At 41.5% G+C, this 24,214-nt stretch overlaps 1 protein-coding gene across 1 annotated transcript in view; it reads right to left on the bottom strand.

Moving 5' to 3' along the window:
- LOC107298167 (major histocompatibility complex class I-related gene protein) overlaps positions 1–22,463 on the bottom strand; it is a 26,701-nt gene extending 4,238 nt beyond the window's left edge. The window contains exons 1-8 of the mRNA XM_015827533.1: positions 22,335–22,463; positions 14,190–14,468; positions 13,616–13,714; positions 10,536–10,718; positions 5,657–5,944; positions 3,459–3,728; positions 1,184–1,291; positions 360–395 (exon numbers count right to left, since the gene is read on the bottom strand). Coding sequence (XP_015683019.1) covers positions 360–395; positions 1,184–1,291; positions 3,459–3,728; positions 5,657–5,944; positions 10,536–10,718; positions 13,616–13,714; positions 14,190–14,468; positions 22,335–22,401 — 1,330 coding nt within the window. The 5' untranslated portion in view covers positions 22,402–22,463. The remainder of the gene's footprint in view (positions 1–359; positions 396–1,183; positions 1,292–3,458; positions 3,729–5,656; positions 5,945–10,535; positions 10,719–13,615; positions 13,715–14,189; positions 14,469–22,334) is intronic.
- Positions 22,464–24,214: the final 1,751 nt, after the last annotated feature.

Below are 24,214 nucleotides of genomic sequence, written 5' to 3' on the forward strand. Positions count from 1 at the left end.
AGGTGAGTTTTAAATAGGGACAATTTTTAAACAATTTTAAAGAGCCACAGCTACTAATATTTGGATTTTAATTGGTTTTTAGCAGGGGAAAATTTCTTTTTGTACAATGTTTTAATATGCTGTGAGCCGCCCTGAGTCCCATGGGGAGAAGGGCGGCATATAAATTTAAGAAAATAAATAAATAAATAAATAAATATTTCTCCACTGCATCCAAGTGCTATAATTCCTCCCAGGCTTCTACTGATGACATAGAAACATCTCTATGGCATGTTTTTTTTTTTTAAATGTTGTTGGTATGAGCCCTCCTGTCCCTTTTTTTGCTTCTGACTATCATGCAGACAGGCAAAGAGATGACTCACTTGCGGCTGGTCTGTAGTCACGTCGTCGACACTTCTCTGCAACAACAAATATTGGAGAGTTAAAACTAAAAAGAATCCACCAGAGACCATTTAATCTCTTCCTTTATGCCAGAAAAAGCCCCAGGATACTTTGCTACAGTTGCTTTGTCATGGCTTACCCAAGAATATCTTAAGATAGTTAAACTATCTTATAAACTATCTTTATAAGAGCTGTGGTGATGCAGTGGTTAGAATAGAGTACTGCATGCTAACTCACTGCTCATGCCAGGAATTCGATTCTGACCGGCTCAGGGTTGACTCAGTCTTCCAAGCCTTCCAAGGTGGGTAAAATGATTGTTGGGGGCAATAGGCTGACTCTATAAACCGCTTAGAGAGGGTTGTAAAGCACTGTGAAGCGGTATATAACTCTAAGTGCTATTGCTATTGCTATTAAGCAGAAATAGGAAGCTTTTCAAAAGATAAATGTATCTCCTTTGCTCCATGGGAAACCTACTGCCTCTGCAATGGACTGAGTACAATTGGTACAATCAGCTGGATAAAAAAATATATTTTATTGAAATATTTTTCTGCTGCTTTTTTGGCCCCAAACCATTGAAAGGTAGAATTGCAATACCTCTTCCCAGTTGCAGAAAAGAACTGGAATTGCCCTAACCTTCAGCTAAACCAAGTCCTTAGCAAGAAGCTAAGAGTTCAGAAACTCCTGAGGAGAGCCGAGGAAATGTGGAAGAAAGATGCACAGAAGTGCCCAAAAGGGACACTTGGAAGGAAAATGGCTTTCACATCTTAATACCCACAACAGCAAAGATATTTTACATGGTACTTACTGTAGTACAAAATTCCAATGATTCCAAGGATCAGGATGCCAAGGACTGGCATGGTATAGTAAAGGATGAATATTAGATTTTCCTCATTTGGGATTTCTAATTTTAAAGCTGAATTGGGAAAAAGAGCGAAGTAATTAAAAGGAAACCAAAGTAGTATTTGTCTATGGAGAAGATTAAAGCAGCCCTCTCGGCTTCATTTGGCTGGACAAACAGCATGGGAGATAGGCAGCCCCTCAAGAAACTGGGGCCTATGCCATGTAGGGCTCTATAGGTCATAACCAGCATCGTGAATCACTCCCCCACCCCACCCCAAGTAAACTGGCAACCAGTGTAGATCACTAATCAGGAGTCTCACTGCACTGCTGGATATCATGTTGGACATGATTGCAGTATTTCAATATTTGAGAGGCTGCCACAAAAAGGAGGGGGTCAACTTATTTTCCAAAGCACTGGAAGGCAAGACAAGAAACAATGGGTGGAAACTAATCAAGGAGAGAAACAACCTGGAATTAAGGAGAAATTTCCTAACAGTGAGGACAATTAACCAGTGGAACAGCTTGTCTTCAGAAGTTGTGGGTGCTTCATCACTGGACATCTTTAACAAGAGACTGGGCAGTCACTTGTCTGAAATGGTATATAGGATCTCTTGTTTGAGCAGGGGGCTGGACAAGAAGTCCTCCAAGGTCCCTTCCATTTCTATTCTGATTGGATTCTAGACCAGCAAAAGGTTCCAAGTGGTCTTCAAGAACAGCCCTGTGTAGAGCACTTTGCAGTAGTTGAGTTATGGCAATTTATATTAATGATTTTCAAGTATCACAGATAAATTTCTCTTTGTGATATATGTCCAAATCGCAATATAATCAACTCAAGTATGTTTTGATTTTTCAGCATGGACCAGACTCCTTAGTTGCCTCAAAGAAGACTGAGATACTATCATTGTTAACTGAGTCTGTTTCCTAAATCAAATTGACTGAGATTATGTCAGAAATGGAAAAATAACAATTGTATACTTTGCGGAGCTAGAGATACTAATACTTGTTTACTTATATTTGAATATTATCCTGGGATCAGGTTTGGGAAGTCCGGGGGGGTGGGGGGTTTTTTATATAGTATTGTGTAGTGTTTGTGAAAAAAAATTTTCTTTTTTATGATGAAAAAATAATAAAAATTTTATATTGAAAAAAAAGAAATGGAAAAATAACTATGAAGTTGAAATTATTGAATTTGAATAATTGAATTCAACTATAAAGTTGAAATGTTAATGAGTTATGGAGTAATGAGTTGGAATATCAGATGACGGGGGATCAATCTTTGTTTTAAAGGCTATTTTTAACATTTGAATGTTGTTTCCTTAGACTTAAAGTTGAAATTATCTATCAAAATTTTTTATTGGAGTGGTTAAAGAATGAATCAGAAAGGATAGCCTGTAGATTCTCACTTTTGGACGTGCAAGAAATTTGAAGATACATTGACTCATGTGACTTTTCTTGTCCAGATTTCAGTTCTTTGCAGAAGAATACTTTAAAATGTCAGTCTTTAAAATGTCAATGTTATTTTGAATTATATTCCAAAATTGTGGAACCTTATTCGTTTGCAGGAATAATGGTTATTCTTCCCAATATAGGTATACTGGAAAAGTATATTGAAAATTGGATTGAAGAAATATGCAATTTCTCCATTTGGAAAAGACTGTTTTTTTCTATTAACTAAAATATGAAATAATGCATTTCTGGCAGGAAAATGGCAAAAAAAACCCCACCTATTGGATATACTGGATTAACATAATGACTACATATTCACTTAAAAACCATGTGGTTCACTTAATTTGCTTTATGACTATCATAAAAATGGACATAAAACCAAGTCAAATCATGTGGGAACTTTTCTAATGACTACCCCATCTTATAACTGTCTCCATGCCCAATTGTAATACTAAAACAATGACAATCTATAATGTGAACATGCTTGGAAAAAATGCGTAGGAGATAGTAAAACCATATCTAATGCCACAGTAGTGGCAGTAAATTGGGAAGAGAACATTAGAGGTTCAAGTACATCTCATCACAATTAGCCTAGGTTAGTGTGATGGAATTTTTCAGCCACCTTTAAATAACTCCAGGCAAATTGTACAGACTCTTCATTGCAAGTCCACAAACTAAAAAAAAAAAAGGAGAGAGAGTATTTTAATAGAATAAAACCAAGGTAGGGTCACCTATGGGAACTGCCAGGCAGAAATTCATCACCCAGAGTTCTCCCCTTCCCTGCAGTTTGTCACCTTTTACACAGAGTGGTTCCTGCAAGCCATCATGTCCAACATAGCAACAGTAGCGGTCCTCCTCCATGGGGTTAATTTCAATACTGATCCAGGTGCAGTAGGTCCCGTCCCAATTGCGGATGGTATCCCCACGATAATTCTCGTGATCCCGAAACTCTCCATCCTTCTTCCAGGTGGCTTCTATGTCTTCAGGATAAAAGTTGCAGACAGAGCAGTTCAAGCGGGTATCATTAACATTCAGCACGTGAGTAGTTACTTTAGCTGAAGGGCCTGCAGAAATAGAAGCATCAGAAGACATAGTCATTCCTATGGTTGACAATGCAGGACAAAGTACATATCTGCTCCTATACTGGATTGTCTATATCCCACATTGACTAAATACTTGACATGTAAAAAAATCCAAAGAGAAGTCCTTTAGAGAAATACAATTTTCTGTAGACTAAAGCACATATTTCCCGCGAAGTATTAATACCGCTTTATAAGTAAGACCACACCTGGAATACTGCAGCCAATTTTGGTCACCATGTCACAAAAAAGATGTTGAGAGTTTGGAAAAAATTCAGAGAAGAACACCTAAGATGATCCAAGGCCTAGAGACTAAAACATATGAAGAATGGCTGCGGGACTTGGGTTTAGCTAGTCTAAAGAAAAGAAGAAATAGGGGAGATATGATAGCAGTATTCCAGTATTTGAGGGGCTGCCACAAAGAAGAGGGGGTCAAATTCTCCAAAGCACCTGAGGGAAGGACAAGAAACAATGGTTGGAAACTGACCAAAGAGAGAATCAACCTAGAATTAAGGAGAAACTTCCTAACAGTGAGGACAGTTAACCAGTGGTACAGCTTGCCTCCAGAAATCATGGGTGCTCCATCACTGGAGGTTTTTAAGAAGAGACTAGACAGCCGCTTGTCTGAGATGGTATAGATCAGGGGTAGGCAAATGCTCAGGAATTCTGGGAGTTGAAGTCCATGAGTCATAAAAGAGCCAAGGTTGCCTACTCCTGGTATAGATTCTCCTGCTTGAGCAGGGGGCTGGACTAAAAGACCTCCAAGATCCCTTCCAGCTCTACTCTATTCTAAATAAACTGGCAATATTCAATGGGTATCCAATGCCCAGAATTAGTGACCTCTTGGAAAGCCTAGATCAGGGGTCCCCAACCCCAGGGCCGCAGCCCACTACTGGGCCATGAGCCATTTGGAACAGTAAAGTCCTTTGACTATAATAATTCATGTGCAGATTTACTTACAATCATTCATTTAGTGACTATTCAAAATTACAGTGGCACTGAAAAAGGGACTTATGACCAGTCCTTGCATTTATGACTGCTGCAGCATCTCTATACTCATGTGATCAAAATTTGGGCACTTGATAACCAGCATGTATTTGTGATGGTTGCAGTAATATCCTGGGGTCATGTGACTGCCATTTGCGACCTTCCCTTTTCCTACAAAGCCAAGTGGGGAAGCCAGATTCATTTAACTACCATGCGATTCAGTTAACAACTGAAGTGATTTTCTTAAAAACCATGGCAAGAAAGATCATAAAATTGGGCATCACTCACTTAACCGTCTCGCTTAACAACAGAAATTCTGGTTTCAGATGTGGTCATAAGTCAAGGACTGCCTGCAATCACAAAAATCACGGAGTAGGGATGATGGACTAGGATCTTTGTAGTGCCTGAGAAAATCGTTCCCCACCCCTATAGGCACCGGTGGAATTCAAATACCTGAACAACCAGTTCTCTTATTCGATGCAGGCCTGGGCCTCCAAGCCTAGAACGGCCTTCCGGAAGTTGCATCCACGAACTAGTGGGCCGTTCTAGGCCTGGGAGGCCTCCAGGCCTCTGAGGCCTAGAATGGACTTCTGGAAGTGGCATCCACGCACTTCCGGCGGGCTGTTCTAGGCCTGGGAAGCCTCCCCCAGGCCTCCGAGGCCTAGACTGGACTTCTGGAAGCCAACTGGTTCTCCGAATGCAGCAAAATTTAGCTATCGGTTCTGCCAAACCAGTGCGAACCGGCTGAATCCCACCTCTGCCTACAGGCATATGAATAGGAGGAGGTATTGAAGCAAAAGGAGGAGAAGATGGAGCAGATTTGGGATGGCAGGAACTTCTAATACAGGAGAACGTTCATACATATTCTATACCTACTGTGCCTTTTTAACTGGAACCCAGACCTTTACTCTATTGTAATTTCTCACCTGTTTCCTGCAAGACAAAATCCAGGGGCTCGCTGGAGCTGACATGTTCCACATGGCATCTGTAGAGTTTCCTCTTGTTGGGATTGATCTGAATACTCAGCCTGGCGTAAAAGGTCCCATCTGAATTTGGGGCAATGTGTGCAGCACTGTTGGTTTGGTTGAAGATTTCCCCATCCTTCCTCCAACTGACACTGATCTCGCTGGGATAGAAGCCATAGGCCTGGCAGGTGAGGGCTTGAAGGTTGTTGATGCTGACCTCCTGATGAGTCACTTTCACTATTGGAAGCTCTGCAAAATAGCAATAATGGCCTGCGTGAAAGGATAGTCCTTCTCTCACTGATACAAGAATCTTAAACACAAATGGTGGAAAGTTTCTTAGAGGACCATTTACACTGGAGATTTTTAAGATTGGACAGGCATTTGTTTGAAATAATAAAGGATCTCCTGCTTGAGATCCTATATCTCCCTAAACCTGTTTAACAACCATGGCAGAAAAGATCATAAAATTGGGTGTTACTCTCTTAACTGTCTCGCTTAACAACAGAAATTCTGCTTCAGTTGTGGTCATAAGTCAAGGACTACTTGCAGGGGTTGGACTAGAACAGCAGCCCCCAACATTTTGGGCACCAGGGACCAGTTCTGTGGAGAGAGGTTTTTCCGCAGACCGGTTGGGGGCATGGTTTTGTGTGCTGCCTGCATCCCTCAGATGCGGCTTCACTTTTTTACATGGACTGGTTTCTGGCATGCCACGGGGTTTGGGGACCCCTGAATTAGAAGACCCCCAAGGTCCCTTTTGTTATTCTGTTATTCCAGTGCAATATTCTGCAAAGGGGAGAGCTCCAGATAAAGATCATACTAAAACAAGACTGGGTGATTTGGGGGTAGCTGGATGAAGCAGGATGAAGGAGCCAGCGGACAGTGTCTTGATGCAAAGTGTATGGGGTCAGGAAGAGAATTGTACTTTCAGACTTTCAAGAATCTGGCTATTAGCCTTACAATACAATTAGCTTATCTGATCATAATTCCTAGTTGGTTTATCCTACAACACCAACAGCAATCTTGTAAAAGAGGGATTTCAGGAATGACCTCTGATTCTCAAGGAACTCTGGTATCCACCAAACATCTGGCACAGTGTTGTTGCAACACCAGTAGCAGGTGGATGCACAGATGACCAACTTGCAGAATGCCATGATACAATTCATGCAACAGCTGAGGCAGAATTTGCTCCACCCTGAAGCAGCACAATTTGCAGACCACCAGGACTCCTGCATTCCCATGGAAGATTGTCGAAGAAGTTCAGAGGGGACGAGGATCAATTCTGGACATTCGCAACTCTGTGTGAAATGTTTAGGCCAGCAAAGTGCTTGAGTTTCTCATTAATCACACCAAAGCAACTTATGTGCTGAGTTTGCTGAAGGAAGAAAACAACTAGGTGGACAATACGGATCATTGAGGGGATGTGATATTGGGCAACTATGAGGAGTTAATGCATAAATTCAAAGGACAGTTTGAGATCCCATATAAAGAATTGCTGCAAGTCAAAAGATCTGAAAGCAGAAGCAGGGAAAAAGAGAAGAATAAGGTTATATATTCTGGACATTAAATTACCTACTGGTGATGTAAGTGTCATGTGTCTGATTAACGAAACACTTCAAAGAACTTTCAGGCATTTTTTTAACCTAAAAAGCCTTTATTCGTATTACAGAGTGTCAGCACAGCATGGTGGATGCTAAGATCTGAATTTCCCTTCCTTTGCACATAACATTCCAGGCATTTCCCCTCCCCTATTTTGGGGTCATGATTCACATCTTCCAATTAACTTGGAGGGCAAAGATTCACTTCCGTTTCTTTTTCCCAGGCTTTCCTTATTTTCTCCTCCCCTTTCCCTGTCACCTAACCCTAAAAATACCAGACAGTTCTGCATATATTGTCAAAGCAAGAATATTCAATATTAGCAGCGTTGACAGTAAGGTGGAATGACTTAGCCCTGATTGACTAGTTGAGAAGAGCTGGTTAGGCAAGATACCCCAAATACTCTGGAAGAGTTGTGTTAACATTGAGTGATAATAGAGCCTACTGGGAGACTTGAGGCAGGGAAAGTATGATAAGGGGAAACAAACTTACAGCCTATATAACCCTCCCTCCCAATGGCCTTCTTGAAAACCTGAGCAAGCAAAGACACCTGTCATCAGGAGAGAAGCAAAGAAGAAGGGATTGGGGATTATACTTTCCCGAAAGCCCCCTGGACACATAGCCAGATCATGCCTGGTAAAAGCACAAGCATCTGATACAGTGACAAGATGCAAAATTTGTAAATGAACAGAGAGCAGTCCTAGGAAATTTTGCTGACCCACCTCCCCTCCAACAACAGGCAAGCATACTCAATTACTTCTGTTATTGTTACTTTAGTTGAATTGTCTATTCAAGCTCTGGGATGACCAATGATAGGCAAGATAATTGACGGAAAGCCACTAAGAACAGGGCTGATTTTACAGTGCACAGCTCCTTTCTAGTTGACACTTAAGGATCATACAGAGCAAAAAAGATGATTAGGGGACTGGAGGCTAAAACATATAAAGGACAGTTGCTGGAATTGGGTATGTCTAGTTTAATGAAGAGAAGGACTGGGTGACATGATAGCAGTGTTCCAATATCTCAGGGGTTGCCACAAAGAAGAGGGAGTCAAGCTATTCTCCAAAACACCAGAGGGCAGGACAAGAAGCAAGGGATGGAAACTGATCAAGGAGAGAAGCAACCTGGAACTAAGGAGAAATTTCCTGACAGTTAGAACAATTAACCAGAGGAACAACCTGCCTCCAGAAGCGGTGAATGCTCCAACACTGGAAGTTTTTAAGAAGAAACTGGGCAGCCATTTGTCTGAAATGGTGTAGGGTTTTCTGCCTGAGCAGAGGGTTGGACTAAAAGACCTCCAAGGTCCTTTCCAATCTGTTATTCTATTCTATACTGGAAGAGGTCCTGTCCAACGTTGTTATTCTGTATTCTAGAGTTCATAACACTATGTAATTGCCACCTTGCAAGGATAGAATGTCTTCAGCTGCACAATCCAGAAGTAAGTTGGGCACAAGGAACACTCTGATTCCCTTCCCCTAAATGCCAGGAGCAATATTTACAAGCAGTAAAAGCTTACCCCCTCCCTACCCAATGGTGGGGGGAGGTATTGGTTTCTATATTGGGGTTTTATCATTGTAAGCTGCCCAGAGTCACTGACTGGGCAGCCATATAAATTTTCTAAATAAATAAATGCCAATCAAGAGAGAATTGACACTACCCAAAAAAATAGGCAGATTCTGCAAATGGGGAGAAAGAGGCAGCTGTGATAACCACCCCACACACTCACATACACATCAAGCATGCGATTAAACTATCAATTTGAAGCCAAGTCCCAGAAAAGAGAGCAAGCAACATTTCAAGAGTTAAAACAACTATTTTGTTTCTCACCTTTCCCTCCATGGGTTTTTTTTTTTTTTTTTTTTTTGAGACATGGCCAAACCCAGTTCCTCTCTTTGCCTAATACCATCAGATCCATATTTATGCTTTTATTGTTTTATATTGTGCTTTTAAAATGTTGTAAGCCAACCGGAGTCCCCGAACAGGGACATGAGCAGCAAATCTATATAAATAAAAATGTAAATGTTCGTTTGTTCAAAATCTTAAATCTCCAAAAGTTCTTCACCGATTGCTTTGAAATTTTGACACAACGTTGCATTCGAATACGCACGTGTTTTTATATACCTATATTATATAGATGTCACACCTGTGACAGATAAAAACATGCTTTTTTGAAAAACAGCACCATCTATTGGACGTAAAAGCAACACACGCTTTTACCAGACTGAGCCACAGCAACGCGTGGCTGGGTACAGCTAGTACATTTAATAAATATGTTTGTCTTTATTTAGGAAAATTCAGTCTAGTAAAAATTTAGCCCGTGACAACATTAATTGCTTTGTTGATATTTCTGCAAATGGGGTGATATAGTGGAGAGATGCTAGAGGGGAGTACCACTTCCCACTGGATTGGCATTTTTAAACATTCTTGATGTATAAGAAATTATTTCTGCAAGTAGAATGTTTTCTAGGGGGAAGAAAGATTTAGATCCAAAACATTTTTTGCTAGCTACTTGGAACAAAAACAGGGGGGAAAAATCGGTGGTGTTTACAACCACCATAATATCTTGTTTGACTTCAAAGCCTATCATTGATAGTGTAGGAAGAGCCCCCTCCCCAAAATAAAATATTCTACAGAATAAGAAATGAATATTTTCCCTAAAGGAGGAGAAAAATCTTCTTAACAAAGGCAGAAAGCAGACCCAGTCTTTCCTCCATTAAAACAGCCTGCAGGCAAGGCTTAAGGAAACTAAGTTTCATTCATAAAGCAAGGTACACATTCTAAAACCACACTTGGCTAAAGGGACCTCCAAATATACAGCAGAATAGATCAGAAGCTGAAATTGACAAGATTAGATCAGGAATTCAAAACATCTAGGATTTGCATTTCCCCTTTTGCCTTTAGGGCCAGTCATGATTTTATAAACCACAATAGAAATCTCACAACAATAATTAAAATATTAAAGGACACATTTCTACACAGATACAGAGCCCCAGAAACATAAAAACTCACTAACTCACAACCCCAATTTACCAGCTGCCCCCAGGAACGCATGCTGTTGTCACTGTTGTTGCTGGGCCAATAAACAGAAACCTTTCCAACTGCAGTCTGCCTCAAACTTATTTTTCCTTTGCTTGCATTTCTCTCCCAGTTTGGAATAAGACGCTTTAACTTCCAATAATAGTTTAAGGAGAAAATTAAAAATGGGAAGAATATGGAAAGGTTGTTCTTTATCTCCAGCCAGGCCTACCTTTCCTTTGTGGCTTCATGTTCAGGTACCTCTTCAGCCACAGAATGCAGTTTCCAACCATGTAATATCTTATGTGAATTTCATCTCCCTTCATCTCTTTTCCATCAACAGCATCCCGATGAATTTCTATTTCCTTTCCATCAGCTGTGAGCTCACAGCCCTGGATGCACTGCAAGGTGTGATCTGAGAAAAAGACAGATGTGCACCAGCTTAGTGACACAAACACCAAGTTCCTGCACCTCATCTCTGCCATTGATATCTTAGTGTTTTACTAAACTGATGATCAAGATGATCAGGGAAACATTTTTTAAAAATTGAAGCATAAACAAAAGAAACAACACCTTTTTCTTCTAATTGTGGTACCAGAACATTACCTCCTTTACATGTGGAAAATCATATTTATGCTAGCAAAAGTGGAATATCAAAACCTGTCTAGCTTATAGAAAACATAAAATTCCTAGATTTTACATATGAGATACTGAAGGAATGTCTTATGTAAGGAATTGGAAATCTGAAAAATACAGGTAGACCTCCACTTCCAATGGTCACTTCATTTAGGGATTGTTTGAAGTTACACTGGCACTAAAAAAGTGATTTATGACCATTTTTCATACTCACGACCCTTGCAGCATCTCCATCATCATGTGATCAAAAATCAGACTCATATTTATGATGGTTGCAGCATCCTGGGGGGTCATGTAATCACCTTTTGTGGCCTTCTAACAAGCAAAATCAATGGGGAAACCACATTTACTTAACAACCATGATTCTCAACTGCAGTGCTTCACTTAACAACTGTGGCAACAAAGGTTGTAAAATGGGGGCAAAATTCATTTAATAAATGTCAGCATCAGAAATTTTGGGCTCAGTTGTGGTTGTAAGTCAAGAACTACCTGTATCTAGGGAAAGATAGGAAAACTTTGTTGGGGGGGTCTTTTATGCTCTGAACTTGGTGGGTTTCTTATAGACATTTCATTACCAAACTAGATAACATCATCAATGCTAGAAGGGAGTTGGGTTTCTTATTTTTATGTACTGGTGACTTGCCCTGTCAGCGTTGATGGGACTGTTTTTAGTGGTTCTTTGATTACTGTTAGCTTTTGGTCTGCCTTGGTAATTGCTTGGTTGGGGTATTTCCTTGATTATTGGTCTACTTAATCTTGTTGTTAATCTCTACTTATATGAGTGTTGATTCCTGGTGAGAAAGTGTTTCGGTCTTTTTATTTCCTTTTGGGTTTTTTGATTGTCTCTTTTAAGTGGTATGTAAATATTGTTTATCTCTATGTGCCTGTTTATGGTCTAATTGTCGGAGTGCCAGGCTTCCAGGAATTCTCTAGCACTTTCCTACTTTGGCTTGATCTAGGATGCTCATAGTTTACCAGTTGAATACCTTATCTTATCTCTTTCCAAGTGCAAAATGAAGAAGAAATTATAAATGATAATGTCATTTTCATAAATGACTTTGATGAGGGAATTGAAGGGGAACTCATCAAATTTGCACATGACACTAAACTGGCAGGAGTATCCAACACTCCCAGAAGACAAACTCAGGATCCAAAAAGATCTTGACAAACTTGAACAATGGGCCCTATCCAACAAAATGAGTTTCAATGTGGAAAAAAGCAAAGTTTTACATTTAGGCAGGAAAAATCAAAGCTATGGCCAAAACCTGGCTTTAAAACAGTAACTGCAAGAGGGACCTTGGAGTCCTGGTGGAGGATCACTTGACTATGAGCCAGCAGTGTGCGGCAGCAGCCAAAAAAGTTAATACCATCCTGGGTTGAATAAACAAAGGCACAGAATCAAAATCATATGAAGTATTTACTCTCACTTTATAAAACCTTAGTAAGGCCACACCTGGAATACTGCAACCAATTTTGGTCACCAGACTACAAAAAAGACGTTGAGACTTTGGAAAAAGTACAGAGAAGAGCAACTAAGATGATCCAAGGCCTGGAGACTAAAACATATGAAGAACAGCTGCAGGAATTGGGTTTGGCTAGTCTAAAGAAAAGAAGAAATAGGGATGATATGATAGCAGTATTCAGGTATTTGAGGGGCTGCCACAAAGAAGAGGGAGTCACATTATTCTCCAATAATCACTGGAGATTTTTAAGAAGAGGCTAGAGAGAGTCATGTGTCTGAGATGGTATAGGTTCTCCTGCTTGAATGGGGGGCTGGATTAGAAGACCTCCAAGGTCCCTTCCAGCTCTATTCTATTCATATTGCTATTTGTGCATATATCATAAAGAGAAATTGATCAGTAATTGTTGAAAATCATTAATATAAATTGTCATAACTCAACTATTGCAAAGTGCTCTGCACAGGGCTGTTCTTGAAGAGTTTTGTTTTTTTAGTCCAAATCTTTCAGTTGGATCACTCAGAATTTAATTTTTTTTAAAAAAAAATTCCGATAACTAAGTATAATCTTAACTCAGAAAATATTCTGTGCTAAGCAAATACATTTATATAACGGAGATATGTACTTTGTTTGTATAAAGGATAGACTTCATGTCTTTCTCTTTCCAAAAGAGATGGTCACCTTTCCTCCTACAAAGTGATGACAAACATGCATGGTTGTCACAATTTATTTTAATCTCAACTCACCCCCATAATGCAGGCTAGGCTGAGAGAGACTGAATACCCAGGAAGGATGCACTATCCCTATCATGAGCCTACCAGTGGTTATCCAAAAGTGTGGTAAATCCTGTTTCAGTCCCATGCCCAGGCCTGAATCCTGACTAGAAGGGGTCCAGATAATATATTGTCTCCTGAGTGGAAGTCAATTTGACATCAGCCTTTTTCCCCACCCAGACCTTTACCCAAACATCTCCACCAGGTGAAAGGAGCAGGCCTCATTTGTCAACAGAGAAAATGGGTCTTTTATTTCCTTTCCAGATGCTAAGAGGAAAGGAGGGGTAGAGGATCCACACTGGATCAGTCCTTGAGCATCTGTCTCGAGCCTCTATTTGACTTTCAACTGAATCATCTATGAATGAATGAATGCTTAGATTCAAACTGCTCAGTCGGGCCTTTGATTTAGCTAGGGAGGGATTCATAATGCTGCTTTGTCTTCTCACCCGTGATCTGACTGTGATGTTTCGGTGGAACAGCAGAGTTTTGGAATTCTGCTAGGCTATCTTCGTCCGGGTAATCCGTAGATGACTCCTCCGAGTAATCTTCACCCAGCATTTGGTTCATCCACAGCGTTAAATAGGTTGGAATAAAATAAGGTTAGGGTTATAATTAGAGTAAGAAACTTTTTTATAATCTGTTTTTACCAGTTCAATATCTCATTCCATTTTTAAAAATTAATTAAATAATTTCCCCAATTTTGAAAAATATCCAGAAAGAATGGCTTTTCTTCTAATAAGCTACAGACCTATTACCCACACAACAAACATCTCCACCAGGTGAAAGAAGCAGACCTCATTTGTCAACGGAGAAAATGTGTCTTTTATTTCCTTTCCAGATGCTAAGAGGAAAGGAGGGACAGAGGATCCACACAGGATCAGTCCCTGAGCATCTGTCTCGAGCCTCTATTTGACTTTCAACTGAATCATCTATGAACGAATGAATGCTTAGATTCAAGATGCTCAGTTGGGCTTTTGATTTAACGAGGGAGGGATTCATAATGCTGTTTTCTCTTCTCACCCGTGCTCTGATTGTGATGTTTCTGTGGAACAGCAGAGTTTTGGAATTCTCCTAGGAAATTGTCCTTCAGCAAATTACCCATAATAGACTCCCACAACCAATAATCTTCATTCAGTGTTTGGTTCATCCACGGTGTTAAAGGCCTCATTATTTTTGTGCTGCTGTCATAACGTTGAATAGGCTGGCTATCCAAGTAGGTCACCTCAACGAATTGGGGCCGCCCCTCAAAGAGCACAGCATGGCGGAAGTGGAGCAGAGAATGTGAACGGGAAGCAGTGCCTGCAAGAGAGGAAGGAGATAATGATGATGATGATGATTGATGATGATGATGATGATGATGATGATAATAATAATAATAATAATAATAATAATAATAATAATAATAATAATAATAATAATAATAATAAAGTTGGAAGGGACCTTGGAGGTTATCAAGTCCAACCCCCTGCTCAGGCAGGAAACCCTATACCATTTCGGACAAATGGCTGTCCAGTCTCTTAAAAACTTCCAGTGTTGGAGCATTCACCACTTCTGGAGGCAGGTTGTTCCACTGGTTAATTGTTCTAACTGTCAGGAAGTTTCTCCTTAGTTCTAGGTTGCTTCTCTCCTTGATTAGTTTCCATCCGTTGCTTCTTGTCCTGCCTTCAGGCGCTTTGGAAAATAACTTGACTCCCTCTTCTTTGTGGCAGCCCCTGAGATATTGGAACACTGCTATCATGTCACCCCCTCGTCCTTCTCTTCGTTAAACTAGACATACCCAATTCCAGCAACCGTTCTTTGTATGTTTTAGCCTCCAGTCCCCTAATCATCTTGGTTGCTCTTCTCTGTACTCTTTCTAGAGTCTCAACATCTTTTTTACATTGTGGTGACCAAAACTGGATGCAGTATTCCAAGTGTGGCCTTACCAAGGCATTGTAAAGTGGTATTAACACTTTACATGATCTTGATTCTATCCCTCTGTTAATGCAGCCTAGCACTGTGTTGGCTTTTTTGGCAGTTGCAGCACACTGCTGGCTCATATCTAAGTGATTGTCCACTAGGACTCCGAGATCCCTCTCACAGTTGCTACTATTGAGCAACGTACCCCCTATACTATACCTGTACATTTGGTTTTTCTTGCCTAAATGTAGAACTTTACTTTTTTCACCATTTAATTTCATTTTGTTAGATAGCACCCAGTGTTCAAGTCTGGTTACCAGCATCAAATTCCTGGGTGTGCAGTTAACAAGTAGGCTGGCTTGGTCGCTCAACAGCGAGACACTGGTGAAGAGGGTACAGCAGCGCCTGCATTTTCTGGGTCTCATGAGAAAAGCACACCTTCCTTCCTCTGTCCTTAGCACTTTCTTTTTTTTATGATTTTTATTGATTTTTTCATACATTCCATAGTAGTTCAACAAATGTGTCGTCTGAGTTTTACATTCACTAATGCAGATTTAATTCGTAATCCTTTATTCTTTTCTCAAGCCACTGATAAAATAAGTCCCAAGTTTAATCATATTCTGTTTCTTCTTCTTTTTTCAATCTCAAAGTAAGTCTATCCATTTCCGCACATTCTAGTATTTTTTTAATTATTTCCTTATCTGATGGTATTTCTTCATTTTTACAGTATTGCGCGAATATAATTCTTGCCGCTGTTATTACATGTAAAATCAAATATATGCTTTGTTTATCAGTCTTTTCTGGCATTATACCTAATAAAAAAGTTCAGGTTTAAAATCTACATGTTTTCCCAAAATCTTTTCTAGCCATGTTATATATTTTTTTCCAATAACTCTTTGCTTTGTCACATATCCATCAGACATGGTAATAAGTACCTGACTTGTGTTTACATTTCCAACATCTATCTAAACATTTTTGCTACTTGCTGGTGGCAAGTGCCATCTATAAAACATTTTATATAAGTTTTCTTTATAAGAAGTTGACATTGTCAATTTATAATTTCTTTCCCACAAGTTTTGCCATTATTTTCTAATTCTCTATTATATCCATTTTCCCCCATATTATCAGTTTCTTTAACTTGTTCGCTTTCCATTTTCAAATTCAATAGAAAATTATAAATTTTCTTAATTGCTCATCAGTGGTTAATAATATCTTATCAAAAAAGGTTTGCTCCTTATAGAATCTACACAGTTTAACATCTTTAGCATATCTAACTTGCATTTGTAAGATTTTCCATTTCTTGTTTAGATTTTAAGTTCCCTTCAGAATTTAGGATATCTCTATATGTCCAATTTATTTTCAAAATTAACTAAATTTGGATGTACAAATGCTTTCATTGTTGAAAGCCATCCTGGAATTTTCAAGTATATTTTACATTTTATTTTTTCCCATGTTAATGATAATGTATTTCTTATATAGTGGTTTTGAAAGTACTTATGGATTTTGTTTTTCCCATACTATAAAAAAGTGTGCCAGCCCAATTGTAAATCGTGTCCCTCCAAATATAACAACCTTTTGTTTCTAAGAGTTATCCATTCTTTTACCCATGTTAATACAGATGTTTACCTAGAGGCAAACAAAGTCATAACCAAAAGCCAACATGGGTTTGTTATAAACAAATCATGCCAGGCAAATCTTACTGCATTCTTTGACAAAGTGACAAAATTAGTGGACCAGAGGAATGCTGTAGATATAATTTACTTGGACTTCAATAAGGCATTTGATAAAGTACACCACAACCTACTACTTGATAAGATAGAAAAAGTGGGTTAGACAGAATTACCACCAGTTGGATTCGTAGCTGGCTAACCAACCACACTCAATGTGTAGTCCTCAATGGAACTGCATCTACTGTACATAAAGCAGGGGTGTCAAACTCAATTTCACTGAGGGCTACATCAGCATTGCGGTTGCCCTCAGGGGGGCTGGGTGGGTGTGGCCAGGGTAGGCGCGGCCTACTGGGTGGGCGTGGATGGAGTGGGACAGATCTGAGGGTCTCTAGCAGAAGAGGGTGGGACCAGGGCAAGTGCCAAGGCATGGTCCACTGGAGGAGCCTCACTGTTCCTCTCAGGCCATGCAGGGTGTGTGTGGATGGTGGTGCGGGCTGCTGGGAGCCCTGGACAGCAGAGGTCAAATGCCCAGCCTGGCCCTCGAGCACCCGCAGCACCAAGCCCAGCCCCACTTCCCCAAGGGGGCGCCCAGCTGCACTTATTTCCTCAAGGCTGCTGCTGCTGTGCTTGCTCTCCTTAGCCAGGTTGCTCATGATGGGTACGAGGGCAAAATCAGAGGGAGGTCCATTCCCTCTCCATGGGAGGAGACCCAACTTTCTATCCAAAGCTTCCTTAGCAATAGGATGGGAGACCTCCAGGATAGGCCAGGAGGAGGGTCCAAGGGGATGGTGAAAGGGCAGCAGGGCAGGACTAAGGCAGGACTTCCCTCAGACCTTCCCTCTCCTCCTTTCCTTCTTTCCTTCCTTCTTAAGTACAGAGTGGTGGGAAAATATTTGAGATGAGGAAGGGAGAAAAACAGGCAAGAAACGCAGCTGGGGAGGTGTCACCCTTCGTCAGAAATGAAGAAATGCACCATCGCCTGGAAGTGGCCAGCACATGGCCCTCACCTACTTCACATATCTGGCTTGGTGGGCTCTGGAGGAGGGGATGCCATGAGCAGCGTGAGAGTCAACGTTACCTGCGCAATGCCGCCCAGCCCCTAGCCTGCCTGGTTTCGACAGGCAGCGGGGTGCTTTCCTCATAGCACCAAGAGGCTGAACCAGGTGGCACAAATCCAAAAAGAAGTGCGATGGCACCCAGCCCCCAGCCTGCCCACTTTCGGCAGGCAGCGGGGCACTCTCCTCACAGTGCCGAGAGGTTGAGCCAAGTGGTGCGAAGCTTGCCAGCTTTGCACCTTGCTACCTGCTGAAACTGGGCAGCTGGGGGCTAAGCAGCATTGCACTTCTCATCAGATTTGCGCCACTCGGCTTAGCTCTTGGTGCTGTGAGGAGAGTGCCCCACTGCCTGCTGAAACCAGGCAGGCTGGGAGCTGGGCGGCCTCATGTTTCTTTTGAGATTTGTGCCGCCCAGCTCAGCCTCTCGGTGCTGTGAGGAGAGCGCCCCGCTGCCTGCCGAAACCCCTCCTCCAGAGCCCATCAAGCCCATGTGAAGTAGGCGAGGGCCATTTGCTGGCCACTTCCAGGCGATGGTGTATTTCTTCATTGCTCACAAAGGGTGACACCTCCCCAGCATGCACTCAGGGGGTGGGGCCAATGCAGCAGGGGCTGGTTCCTCACTGTTTCCAGATGGCCTTGTGGAGCTAAGACTGAATGTGTTTCAGCATAGATGGCCACCACAAAATTGTACATTGGCTCCTGGCCGGCCTGGGCCAGGACCAAGGCAGCAGGGGCCGTTCCCTCACTGTTTCCAGGATGGTTTTGTGGGCCACATGAAACCACTTCGCAGGCCGCATCCGGCCCCCGGGCCTTGTGTTTGACATGTCTGACATAGAGGGAAGTATTCAGTGGGGTACCACAAGGCTCTGTTTTAGGCCCAGTACTCTTCAAAATCTTTATCAATGATTTGGATGAGGGGATAGCTGGGAAATCATCAAATTTGCAGATGACACCAAGCTGTCAGGAATAGCCAACACTCCAGAAGAGAGGCTTAAGATACAGAGGGATGTTGACAGACTTGAACATTGGGCGCTATCTAACAAAATGAAATTCAATAGTGAAAAAAGTAAGATTCTACATTTAGGGAAGAAAAATCAAATGCACAGGTATAGTATAGGTGGTACCTTGCTCAGTAGTAGTAACTGTGACAGGGATCTCGGAGTCCTAGTGGACAATCACCTAAATATGAGCCAGCAGTGTGCTGCAGCTGCCAAAAAACCCAACACAGTTCTAGGCTGCATTAACAGAGGGATAGAATCAAGATGACATGAAGTGTTAATACCGCTTTATAATAACTTGGTAAGGCCACACTTGGAATACTGCATCCAGTTTTGGTTGCCACAATGTAAAAAAGATGTTGAGACTCTAGAAAGAGTACAGAGAAGAGCAACCAAGATGATTAGGGGACTGGAGGCTAAAACATATAAAGAACGGTTGCTGGCAATTTTGAATTAATTCCTCTCATTTTGTGCAATCAGAAAATTCCATTATCTTTTCCAATGATATGAACTTAGTTATAGTTCAATGCCAACAATTTAGGGTTGAAAGGGGCAGGAAAGATAAAGTCTACCACTGTCCCCTGCAAAAAAGCTTCATGTTCTTTGCATTTAGTCTCAGGAAGTTAAAAGACAAAATCAGTTAGAACAATTAGAAATAATGTTGAAGTTTGGCCAGAAGTCTAAATTCACCTCAAAGGTACAGCAAGGCAGGCTTTTTCTCTCTCTCTGCTTGCCCAATTCAATGAAGCAATCATAAATAAGATCCAGCTGGCAGTATTTTTCTGGTTCTTTCAAATCCACCTGAAATCAGCCATGGCTGCAATCTTTCTTCCCAAATCAAAATGCAATCCAATGGCATTTTTTCCCTTTCTATTCCACCTTCCTGCCTTACACAAACTCCAGCTCAGCGGAGATTTTGCAGAATTCAAATACATGGCATGGGGTGGAGGTGGGGGACACAACAACAAGTTTGGTTTAGGCACTGAAATACAATCTAGTTAAGATTTCATTGTTGAGGTAATGATGTTCCCCTAGACTGGTGAGGTGAAGAAGGGGATGCCCCTCTGTCCATATATGATATCATTCTCCAATATAGTTGTAGATGGAGATAGTGCATGGGGAGAGGGGGAGCAACTTCCCTTATTCCAGTTCAAAGAAACTTTTTGTTTATTTTATTTACCTATATCCTATTTTTATTCTTTTTACAAGTAACTCAAGGCAGCAAACAAACCCACACACATTCTTCCTCCTATTTTCCCCCATAACAACACCCCTGTGAGGTGAGTTGGCTGAGAGAGAGTGGCTGGCCCAAAGTCACCCAGCTGACTTTTATGGCTAAGCTATGGTCAGACTTCAACTCACGGTCTTCTGCTTTCTAGCCTGCTGCCTTAACCACTAGTCTAGGCCAAACTAGCTTTTGGTGGAGTTAAGACATTTCTGATGCTTCCTCTGCCTCCCTTCCATTGCATCCTGCCAATCCTTCAAGTCTCTGATTGTACCAGGATGGAAAAGTACACTTCTCTCTTGGGAGGATGTAACTCAGCTTCTACTTAGAAGATAAAAAACAAGTTCATTGCAAGGTGGAAGGAAAAAGTTTCATAGGGCCTTGGAAATGAGCCTCCCCTCCACCAATCATGGCAGACTCACATCAAATGTCGTCTTCTCTGCTTCCCAACACTGTGTTAAACAATGGAACTTTTGCTAATATAAAATAAAGGGGGAAAAAACAGAGGGCCAAATATCTTCAGTCTCCTACTTCTTGATAAAAAAGAAAAAAGAAAACCACACACAGACACAAATATGAACAAGCTACAGTTCAGAGTTGTTGTATGGAGCAGGAATTGCTTGATATATTGCTTGACTTTGTTCCAACGTCTCCAGTAGAAAATGATTCACTGGAAAATTATGTTTGCTAAGTTACGTTTTTCCAGAGAAATGTTGCCTTCAAGTCAAGCCAAAAAAAAAAAAGCAGCATGTGAAATAATTTTATTTATATTCCCGCTTTATTTTTTTACAACTAAATGAAGGCGGCAAACATGACTAATATTCCTTCCTCCTCCTAGTTTTCTCAGAACAAGCCTGTGAATTGGTTTGGGCTGAGAAAGAGTCACACAGTTTTCACGCCAAAGGAGGGAATGGTTATAGTAATAATAATTATAAAGTTGGAAGGGACCTTGGAGGTCATCTAGTCCAACCCCCTGCTCAGGGAGGAAACCCTATACCATTTCAGACAAATGGCTGTCCAGTCTCTTCTTAAAAACTTCCAGTGTTGGAGCATTCACCGCTTCTGGAGGCAGGTCTCATGGTTTCTAGCCTGAAGCTGTAACCACTAGACTAGACCAAACTGGATCTCAATATTAACTTACTAATATTAAAGAATATTAACATCAGCAGTTTGGGAGAACGATTATTTGCAAGAAGGCACTCTGTCATTCCAGAGCAGCAGAAAGTAAGGGAAAAGCATGAAGATGATCAATGGAGGAGCATCAAGGTGGAATCTAAATAAGGAATAGTTCACTGAAAGATAGACAGATATGGAAATGTTTTAAAAGAAGCAAATAAACTCTCTGGAAGTTCTACAATTGCAGAAAAGTGCAACTTGCTGTCCCCAAGTCTTTTTATAGCCCTCAGAGCAACTACTCATTGGAAGGCTGGCAGCTTCCTTTCCAATACTGTGAGATGCGACCTGAACAAAAACTATCCTGTAAATCCTAAATAGGCATGCAAATTAAAGGGGAAAAAACAGGCAAATGAATGTTCCAGAATTTCCTAAACAGCTCAGTTCCTCCAGCAAGTGCAATTGTGTCTCACTCACTGTGTAAAACCTTAACATCCCTCTCATTCCAATTAAGGGTGCCCTTGACCCTGAAAAGTTGCCCATTTCCTGTCTATTTGCTTTGGTAGGAGAAGTTTGAGTTTGAGTTTATTGTATTTATATCCCGCCCTTCTCCTTGCGGACTCAGGGCGGCTAACAGCCTAATAAAACAGATACAAAAATACCAAAGTAACTATAGTTAAAAACATAATTAAAAAGAGATATTAATATTGGCCTATAATAATTTAAAATAATTTAAAACCCAGCTAAAAATTTCCCCTAGGCCAGTCGGGCTAGCTGAAACAGCCATGTCTTAAGGGCGCGGCGGAAGGAAGGGAGATCAGGGATCACCCTGATCTCTGGGGGTAGCTCATTCCATAGGGTGGAAGGAGAAAGAGGAAAAGAGTTTCCAAGAGGATACAATTGCCTGGACTCTTCCTAATATTAGAAAAACAAGTCAGTGTGATTACACAATAAGAACCCACATACATAAGGCTGGGATGTTTACAGGAAAGAAGGATAGTTCTCCTTTTCCTTCCCAAGGAGGCTCGTGGCTTTTGCAAGATCCGGATTGCAGAAGCAAAGGAAGCGGTCCCTATCAAGGAACGCTTCCAAAATCAGCTCAAGCGTTGTAAGGGGGGGGGGGGGAGAGGATCCCTGGCTCGCGTTGTACGGGACCCTTAGACGGGATTCCGTGCCTCCGCGGTTAAGTACCGGTAGTTACTCACCAGAAGCGTTTCCCAGCAGGAAAGTAGTTGCTCCTACCAGCCAGAGGCGCCACTGAAGCAGCCCCATCGCGCTCCTCGGCGCGAAGCAGCTCTCTTTGCGCCCCTCTCGCTCCAAACGTCCCCGCCGAGGAGCTGTGGAAATTCGCGGAAGTTAACTGCGCCGCAAATGTGACGCTTGGGCGCGGAAGAAGGAATGGTTTGGCAAATGGAGAAGACGTTTCTCTGAGTCGTCAATTGTTGGGCGTGTTTTTCCTGGATGGGAGAAAGTTGGGGTTTTTTTTTTCCCTATCAATCGGCTACTTATCACCGAGAAAGCGGGATGAAAACCTACCTCCGCCAGGTACAGATGGGGCATCGCACCAATGTATATCTCCTTTAAAGAAAACCCCACAAAGGACGTTAGGATTGTTCTTCCAAGTATATGGAGAGAGCTGAAAGGTGCCAGTTCGAATCCCCGCCACAAAGCTTTGGAATTTGATTCCTCTCGCATACAACGGAGATTCAAACGCTTCCCATCCTGCTGGTATTTCAAAGGGCCTTAAAGACCTGGTTCTTCATCCAGACCTCTGAAGAGGATGAATAATGCCCGTTTCTTCCTTTCTGTTCCTCTCTGGGTTTTCTTTGTCATCACTCTTCTTTTGTCTAGTGTTGTTGTTTTTTTTTAATCGTTCAACAAAGATGATTAGGGGACCGGAGGCTAAAACGTATACAGAACGGTTGCTGGAATTGGGTATGTCTAGTCTAATGAAGAGAAGGACCAGGGGTGACATGATAGCCCTGTTCCAATATCTTGGGTTGCCCCAAAGAAATGGGAGTCAAGATATTCTCCAAAGCATCTGAAGGCAGGACAAGAAGCAGATGGAAACTAATCAAGGAGAGAAGGAACCTGGAACTAAGGAGGAATTTCCTGATACTTGGAACAATTAATCAGTGGAACAACCTGCCTCCAGGAGTTGTGAATGCTCCAACACTGGAACTTTTAAAGAAGAGACTGGACAACCATTTGTCTGAAATTGTATAGGGTTTCCTACCTGAGCAGGGGATTGGACTAGAAGACCTCCAAGTCCCTTCCAATTGTTATTCTGCTCTGTTTTTAAATATTTTAACAATTTTAAAGCGCCCAGAGCCATTGGGAATCAGGCAGCATATAAATGTAATACATGAAGGGTCCTTGGTGCTCTCTGAGCTTGCTTGTTTTCTTGCAGATGTTTCATTACCCAAACTAGGCAACATCATCAGTGTTAGGGGAAGCAGTGATGATGTTACCAAGTTTGGTTAACAAAACATCTGTAAGAAAACAAGCAAGCTCAGAGAGCACTAAGGACCCCCTCCTGTCATCTCTGAGCTACAAATATTCTCCTTTATTAGTAAATGTAATACATTATTATAATTATTAAATCCAGCAGGTCTGAGCCACTCTCTCCCAGCCTCGGAGCATCTGTGCATAAAAGGTGAGACATAGGAATGCCAGCCTATCTATCAGGGCAGTTGCAGCCGAGCTCTGGACGAGGCTTTCTTCCAAAACAATTTTGGCACATTTATGAAGGCAGAAAATGAAAGGCAGAAAAGCCCTACACAAAAAGCAGTAGGGAAGGACTCTAGTTATACCAGGGAAAAGAAGAGAAAGACTGTTTATTTTTAGAAGAGCAACAAGCAACGCTGTGGGCATCTGAAGACCTACACATAAAAAGGGGGGGGGGAACCCAACAGACTTGAAATAACGGGTATCTCAAAGATTATGTTTTTTGTAGGGGATCATCTTTCCTTCTGTGCCTTGACATTCAGACTGTAAGCCTGCAGGAAGGGACAGTCTGGCTCCTTTTCCATCCATGCTAATTTTCTGTCTAAACAATGGCATATTAGTTATTGTTGTTAGTTGC

The sequence above is a fragment of the Protobothrops mucrosquamatus genome, unplaced genomic scaffold (genome assembly GCF_001527695.2).
Source record: "Protobothrops mucrosquamatus isolate PMUCROS unplaced genomic scaffold, P.Mucros_1.0 scaffold3769, whole genome shotgun sequence".
Lineage (NCBI taxonomy): Eukaryota > Metazoa > Chordata > Lepidosauria > Squamata > Viperidae > Protobothrops > Protobothrops mucrosquamatus.